Source organism: Salmo salar, chromosome 02 (assembly GCF_965601325.2).
Source record: "Salmo salar chromosome 02, fSalSal1, whole genome shotgun sequence".
In the NCBI taxonomy this organism is placed as follows: Eukaryota; Metazoa; Chordata; class Actinopteri; order Salmoniformes; family Salmonidae; genus Salmo; species Salmo salar.
In genome coordinates, this window is record NC_138292.1 from 5119456 (window position 1) to 5128042 (window position 8587).

The 8587-nt window shown below is 45.9% G+C and overlaps 1 protein-coding gene across 9 annotated transcripts in view; it reads right to left on the reverse strand.

Annotated features, from left to right (window-relative positions):
- Positions 1-2188, reverse strand: part of LOC106572986 (secretagogin) — a 79876-nt gene extending 77688 nt beyond the window's left edge. For 8 of the 9 annotated variants that reach the window (XM_082959193.1, XM_082959196.1, XM_082959185.1 and 5 more), the window contains exons 1-2: positions 1981-2187; positions 1743-1813 (exon numbers count right to left, since the gene is read on the reverse strand). In XM_082959193.1, coding sequence (XP_082815319.1) covers positions 1743-1813; positions 1981-2050 — 141 coding nt within the window. In that variant the 5' untranslated portion in view covers positions 2051-2187. Of the gene's footprint in view, positions 1-1742; positions 1814-1980 lie in introns of all 9 variants that reach the window. The other variant, XM_082959200.1, reaches the window with a different exon arrangement.
- Between the last annotated feature and the right edge of the window lie 6399 nt (positions 2189-8587).

The following is an 8587-nucleotide window of genomic DNA, read 5'->3' on the forward strand; positions in this document are numbered from 1 at the left end:
AGGTGACAGCAGCTTCTCATAATACAGAGACATGAGTCTGTTGTCAATAAATGACCTGTCCCAGACATGTAGGTGACAGCAGCTTCTCATAATACAGAGACATGAGTCTGTTGTCAATATTATTATGTTCCTTATCAGCTGTTGACCTTAAGCATAATGATGTCCAATGTAAGTGAACATATTGACCAAGTAGTGTGTCCGTGGTCTAAGGGCAGGGACAGGACGATCTTTAGTGTAAGACTGAAAGCAAAGTGAAATACAGACAATTTATGGAATTTATTGCAGTCGGGCTAGTTGAGCTCTGAGAATGTAATTGATGCTCACAACCAAAATATAAAGAATTCCAGTGCTGATCTTTCTGATTCCTCTCGTATGTGTAAGTGAAAGTCAGGAAATATATTTCACTTCTGCATGTAAATAGCTAATTGACATTTTTTTTAGGCAAGTGATTATAATATTCTAGGAAACCAAAAACTTCTCCAGATTTGTCCTTTCAGACTTTAATGTCAATACTTCCTGTTTATATGATAGCCAATGAGATGAAAACTGAGCACAGATGTTATTGGTCTTATGACTACCAAGTGGTGGTCAGTTTCATGTATTTTAACAATATCACAACAATATTTAGTTTTCTACACATCTGCAGGAACCATTAAACAACTACATCCCCATCACAGAACCCATTCTCAGTGCTGAACATGGCCTCTCTCTAACCACCCACTGGGAAGTAGGCCAGAACATCAACTATACGTCCCAAATGGCACCCTATTGGCTCTGGTCAAAAGTAGTGCACTATATAGGGGACAGGGTGCCCTATTGGCTCTGGTCAAAAGTAGTGGACTATATAGGGAACAGGGTTCCATATGGCTTTGGTCAAAAGTAGTGCACTATATAGGGAACAGGGTTCCATAGGGCTTTGGTCAAAAGTAGTGCACTATATAGGGAACAGGGTGCCATATTGCTTTGGTCAAAAGTAGTGCACTATATAGGGAACAGGGTGCCATAGGGTTCTGGTCAAAAGTAGTTCACTATATAGGGAACAGGGTGCCATAGGGCTTTGGTCAAAAGTAGTGCACTATATAGGGAATAGGGTGCCAATTGGGACACACACCCTAATTGCGTTTGCTGATGCCTGTAGCATCCTAATGTCATCCTTGAGCCCATCTGGACAGCAGCTTAACCCACTCAGGAAAAAGACAAACACATACTAAAAGGTGGAGCCTTTGTTTGGACAGAGCTATAACTAAAGATACGCTGCCCTTTGCTGCACAATTACATGGGAAAAGTACTGGCTGTTTTTCCTGATACAACCCATAGTTGTATTTACTTGTCAATCATCAGAAGCCTGCCATCGAATCGTTTTATTCACTCATCTAGACCAAGAGGTACATTGATCGACTGTAAATACTTAACACAAAAATAACATGTTGTTGGTAATCTCCCATAGAGGCAACAGTGGCACACCACTTACGGTATACAAGAGGAAGTGCCTTTAACCCGTTGTAGGCTATCTGTAATAGAGGAACGTCCGATAACACTTCCGAGGAACAGTGAGTCATATTTAGAAGAGGATATTTATAATAATAATGTATCTGTTATGCGTCATTTATAAGGGCGCACACTAGTTTCTGGCAGTAACTCGCAAATAGACAAAGTGCACCTGCTGCGCTTCAAATGTGTTGCGCGTTATTAGGCTGCTAATAAAATAGTTAAAAGATAAAAGGGAAAATATATGTACTTACCTCCGGACCTAATTTCGTCATCATGTGACGGAAGAAGTGATCCAACTCCTTCCCCTCGATGTAACCATTATCTGGAGAAGCATTATCAACATTTAAAATACTCTCTCATACGTTTTAGAATACATTTTAAACGTTTTCTTTACATAAATAACATGGTTTTTATTGCATCAAAAATAACATATATCAAGTTATGAAACCATAGCTCGCATGGTTAGGTTATAATATTAATAATTGTCACCGTCTGCATCAAAGTGTTGCCAAATCTCCAGAAAACCAACAGCATCCAAGTGCTCAAAAGCGCAGTCCATTGTAATACACAGGAGTGTAAATTATATCTCTTAATAGGGTTTATGATAGTTCAGTTGACAGCCTACTGTCGCTGTATCCTTGTCGAGTCTACTCTGCACTAGTTCAGTATGACGTTTGGCTGCTTTTCTTGATGTGGCCCGATCAATTCTCCAAACCCCACCTCCTTATATGGACTAATCTGACTTCACCATGACGCGGTGTAGAATGAATAGAATACAGGAGGGCCGAACGGATTTCGACTGCAGAGACATTCGAGAGTTTGGTCAACTTTTAGAATGTTGAATATTGTTCTAATTCTAGACATTCGGTTACATAGCATTGTTTTAATATTCCACATGTAAAGTTAATGGGGAACTAACATGGCTGCCACAGAATGTTCAAGTGTCATGTAAATGTATCATCACGCAGAAACCTCATTGGTCTAACTGTCTAAATACATGGTTCTGCTGACTGTAGCTATAAAGGAGATGAGACTAGTCACACAAATGCTTTCCTCCTGAAACTGGTCTGTCAAAGTTATGCATATCATACCAGAGATGGTTTACGATTTTTAATAGTTTACGAGATTTCATTTCTCACTGGCAGATTTTTAGAGTGGCTGGCTGAATTAATTCTCAGCTTGCATTTAAAAAAGCACTAAATCAAGACATTTACGTCATTTAGCAGACGCTCTTATCCAGAGCGACTTACAAATTGGTGCATTCACCTTATGATATCCAGTAGAACAACCACTTTACAATAGTACATCTATATTTGTTTTTATATATATTTTTTATTTTTTGTAAATATATATTTTTTTTGGGGGGGGGGGGGGGGGGTAGGTGGGTTAGAAGGATTACTTTATCCTATCCCAGTACAAGACACACTTGTACTGTGATTACAGTTTCACAGTAACATATTTCAGTGTTTTATTCTAGTTGAATTACAGGCCTGTATTCAATCAAACGCAGAATGCAGACAAGAGTTCTCCCATCCCGCTGGGATCACACTGGTTGAATTAAATCGTGGAATAATGTTGAACGGACGTCTATGCCCAGTGAGATGGCTCGGTTTTATCTCATAATTATCCCGCCATCTAGTGGCTAGATGTGCTACTGACCTGCCTATATTCAACACTAACCCGACATTCATAACTAAGTTGAAAGGTTGTATTTAGCACATAAGGCTGGGGAAAAAAGCACTTCACCTGGTAATTACTAGTGGGAAAATCGTGTAAAAGGACGTCACGCTGATTGCTGAGCGTGTACCACTCCATCCCCATGCAGCACATACCTGTCTCGAACCCAGGACCTCTGCTTCACAAATACATAAAAAGCAAAAAGAGAAACGTCCTCTCACTGTCAACTCTGTTTATTTACAGCAAACTTAACATGTGTAAATATTTGTATGAACATAACAAGATTCAACAACTGAGACATAAACTGAACAAGTTCCACAGACATGTGACTAACAGATATGGAATAATGTGTCCCTGAACAAATGGGGGGGAGGGGGTCAAAATCAAATGTAACAGTCAGTATCTGTTGTGGCCACCAGCTGCATTAAGTACTGCAGTGCATCTCCTCCTCATGGACTGCACCAGATTTGCCAGTTCTTGCTGTGAGATGTTACCCCACTCTTCCACCAAGGCACCTGCAAGTTCCCGGACATTTCTGGGGGGAATGGCCCTAGCCCTGACCCTCCGATCCAACAGGTCCCAGACGTGCTCAATGAGATTGAGATCCGGGCTCTTCGCTGGCCATGGCAGAACACTGACATTCCTGTCTTGCAGGAAATCACGCACAGAACGAGCAGTATGGCTGGTGGCATAGTCATGTTGGAGGGTCATGTCAGGATGAGCCTGCAGGAAGGGTACCACATGAGGGAGGAGGATGTCTTCCCTGTAACGCACAGAGTTGGGATTGCCTGCAATGACAACAAGCTCAGTCCGATGATGCTGTGACACACTGCCCCAGACCATGACTGACCCTCCACCTCCAAATCGATCCCGCTCCAGAGTACAGGCCTCGGTGTAACGCTCATTCCTTCGACAATAAACGCGAATCCGACCATCACCCCTGGTGAGACAAAACCGCAACTCGTAAGTGAAGAGCACTTTTTGCCAGTCCTGTCTGGTCCAGCGACGGTGGGTTTGTGCCCATAGGCGACGTTGTTGCCGGTGATGTCTGGTGAGGACTTGCCTTACTACAGGCCTACAAGCCCTCAGTCCAGCCTCTCTCAGCCTATTGCGGACAGTCTGAGCACTGATGGAGGGATTGTGCGTTCCTGGTGTAACTCGGGCAGTTGTTGTCATCCTGTACCTGTCCCGCAGGTGTGATCCTGTGCAGGTGTTGTACACGTGGTCTGCCACGGCGAGGACGATCAGCTGTCCATCCTGTCTCCCTGTAGCGCTGTCTTAGGCATCTCACAGTACGGACATTGCAATTTATTGCCCTGGCCACATCTGCAGTCCTCATGCCTCCTTGCAACATGCCTAAGGCACGTTCACACAGATGAGCAGGAACCCTGGGCATCTTTCTTTTGGTGTTTTTCAGAGTCAATAGAAAGGCCTCTATAGTGTCCTAAGTTTTCATAACTGTGACCTTAATTGCCTACCGTCTGTAAGCTGTTAGTGTCTGAACAACCGTTCCACAGGTGCATGTTCATTAATTGTTTATTGTTCATTGAACAAGCATGGAAAACAGTGTTTAAACCCTTTACAATGAAAATCTGTGAAGTTATTTGGATTTTTACGAATTATCTTTGAAAGACAGGGTCCTGAAAAAGGGATGTTTCTTTTTTTGCTGAGTTTATATGTAACTATCCTCCCTCAAGCGTCTCTACCGGTCACGATGCGGTACAGAGCTCAATTTGGCCTCTGTGTGCTTCTGGAGGCACCTCAACTGCGTCACACCATCCATATGGTGCCTCCGACCACATTTTCGGATCAAGAATAAAACTTAGCTGTGTATTGTAGCTTTCCATGTTATCAGTTGTCTGCAGCTTGTGAGGTGTTTGTCTGCATGTCTGTCTGTCTGCCTGCAGGTCTGTCTGTCCGCATATCTGTCTGTCCACATATCTGTCTGCATGTTTGTCTGCGTCTTACTGTTGCCTGTCCTATCTTGCTCTGCATGTGCTCACTGCTCATTGTTTGTCTGGATTGTTATTGTAATTGTTTTTAATAACCTGCCCAGAGACTGCGGTTGAAAATTAGCCGGCTGGCTAAAACTGTCACTTTTACTGAAACGTTGATTAACGTTCACTGTCCCTGTAAAAATCTAAAATAAACTCCAAGTGCTACATTCACCCCTCAAACTTACTTAACAGCGACCCCGGCGTTGCGCTGTAGATCCGGGTCACGGCACCACTTTAGAGGACGTCACGCTGCTTGCTTAGGGAGTACCACTTTACCCCGATTTGGCACATACCTGGCTCCAACCCGGGACCTCTGCATGTGAATGCATCCAACTCGTATTTACTACTTCACAACTGGAAATGTCCACCTTCCCATTTATGAATGCAGCATAACCTCGTCCCCAGGCTACTGCACACAGCAAGCCTTGCACATCAACGATTCAAAGTTGGCCTTAGTGGGAGTGAATACAATTTGGAATAAAAAAGTAATCAACTTTGTAAACAAAACATCCATTGAATTATTCAAGTAACTGTCTTAGAGGCCTTTTCTTTCCCCCATCACTCACAGCCAAAGATATTAAAACGTTATATTCAGCCAATGTCTGCCATGACAATCACTATTAACCTCATGACATGGGTCCCTCCCATTCTTCTAGGTGCAGACTGAAAACATCCCATAATACTCGCATCGTTACTGGTCCCAATGGAGAAGTTAGTTACTGGTCCCAATGGAGAAGTTAGTTGCTGGTCCCAATGGAGAAGTTAGTTACTGGTCCCAATGGAGAAGTTAGTTGCTGGTCCCAATGGAGAAGTTAGTTACTGGTCCCAATGGAGATGTTAGTTACTGGTCCCAATGGAGAAGTTAGTTACTGGTCCCAATGGAGAAGTTAGTTACTGGTCCCAATGGAGAAGTTAGTTACTGGTCCCAATGGAGAAGTTAGTTACTGGTCCCAATGGAGAAGTTAGTTACTGGTCCCAATGGAGAAGTTAGTTACTGGTCCCAATGGAGAAGTTAGTTACTGGTCCCAATGGAGAAGTTAGTTACTGGTCCCAATGGAGAAGTTAGTTACTGGTCCCAATGGAGAAGTTAGTTACTGGTCCCAATGGAGAAGTTAGTTACTGGTCCCAATGGAGAAGTTAGTTACTGGTCCCAATGGAGAAGTTAGTTACTGGTCCCAATGGAGAAGTTAGTTACTGGTCCCAATGGAGAAGTTAGTTACTGGTCCCAATGGAGAAGTTAGTTACTGGTCCCAATGGAGAAGCTAGTTACTGGTCCCAATGGAGAAGCTAGTTACTGGTCCCAATGGAGAAGCTAGTTACTGGTCCCAATGGAGAAGTTAGTTACTGGTCCCAATGGAGATGTTAGTTACTGGTCCCAATGGAGAAGTTAGTTACTGGTCCCAATGGAGAAGCTAGTTACTGGTCCCAATGGAGAAGTTAGTTACTGGTCCCAATGGAGATGTTAGTTACTGGTCCCAATGGAGAAGTTAGTTACTGGTCCCAATGGAGAAGTTACGCCCTTACTGGTCCCAATGGAGAAGTTAGTTACGCCCCTGGTCCCAATGGAGAAGTTAGTTACTGGTCCCAATGGAGAACGTCCCTAGTTGACTGGTCCCAATGGAGAAGTTAGTTACTGGTCCCAATGGAGAAGTTAGTTACTGGTCCCAATGGAGAAGTTAGTTACTGGTCCCAATGGAGAAGTTAGTTACTGGTCCCAATGGAGAAGTTAGTTGCTGGTCCCAATGGAGAAGTTAGTTACTGGTCCCAATGGAGAAGTTAGTTACTGGTCCCAATGGAGAAGTTAGTTACTGGTCCCAATGGAGATGTTAGTTGCTGGTCCCAATGGAGAAGTTAGTTACTGGTCCCAATGGAGAAGTTAGTTACTGGTCCCAATGGAGAAGTTAGTTACTGGTCCCAATGGAGAAGCTAGTTACTGGTCCCAATGGAGAAGTTAGTTACTGGTCCCAATGGAGAAGTTAGTTACTGGTCCCAATGGAGAAGTTAGTTACTGGTCCCAATGGAGAAGTTAGTTACTGGTCCCAATGGAGAAGGTTGTGGAGAAGGTTGTACTAGGACGATTCCACATGCTACCAAAGGCTGTGATGAACGTCCCCAGTCTGGCTCCCCTGGTCACCCCAGTCTGGCTCCCCCGGTCACCCCAGTCTGGCTCCCCCCGGTCACCCCAGTCTGACTCCCCCCGGTCACCCCAGTCTGACTCCCCTGGTCACCCCAGTCTGACTCCCCCTGGTCACCCCAGTCTGACTCCCCTGGTCACCCCAGTCTGGCTCCCCTGGTCACCCCAGTCTGGCTCCCCCCGGTCACCCCAGTCTGACTCCCCCCGGTCACCCCAGTCTGACTCCCCCCGGTCACCCCAGTCTGACTCCCCCCGGTCACCCCAGTCTGACTCCCCTGGTCACCCCAGTCTGACTCCCCTGGTCACCCCAGTCTGACTCCCCTGGTCACCCCAGTCTGACTCCCCTGGTCACCCCAGTCTGACTCCCCTGGTCACCCCAGTCTGGCTCCCTGGTCACCCCAGTCTGACTCCCCTGGTCACCCCAGTCTGACTCCCCTGGTCACCCCAGTCTGACTCCCCTGGTCACCCCAGTCTGACTCCCCTGGTCACCCCAGTCTGACTCCCCTGGTCACCCCAGTCTGACTCCCCTGGTCACCCCAGTCTGACTCCCCTGGTCACCCCAGTCTGACTCCCCTGGTCACCCCAGTCTGACTCCCCTGGTCACCCCAGTCTGACTCCCCTGGTCACCCCAGTCTGACTCCCCTGGTCACCCCAGTCTGGCTCCCCTGGTCACCCCAGTCTGGCTCCCTGGTCACCCCAGTCTGACTCCCCTGGTCACCCCAGTCTGACTCCCCTGGTCACCCCAGTCTGACTCCCCTGGTCACCCCAGTCTGACTCCCCTGGTCACCCCAGTCTGGCTCCCCTGGTCACCCCAGTCTGGCTCCTGAGGTCTCCAAATAAGTTCCAAAGCATGTCAAGCCATTTGAATTGAACTCCATACTGTGACAGACCACTCCTGCTCTCAGAGACTTCAGTTGGGACAAGCTTTAAGAAGAATGGAGGACAACCGCTCACACTTTCATGAGTTTCCTGGAGACTGTGAGCACATTTGGAAAGTAGACAGAATGAGAAGCCACAACAAGCTCAAACAAAAGAAGAGCAGATGGCTGGAGAGAGAGTCTTCTCAGGGTCACTCCGAGACGATGAGTACCGCAATGTATGGGACCTCTATTGTGCCTCATCACGGTAATGCAGAGGAAGGATGCCAGCATCGGCTTGCTAGACTTGGCATCCGTGTCAACAGGCAGAGCACATAGAAGAAGCTTAAAGTAATGGAACCCCATTCATTCAACACTGATTCAACCATCAATGTGTCATCAAAGATCTGTACAAATCTCATTTAGACGTG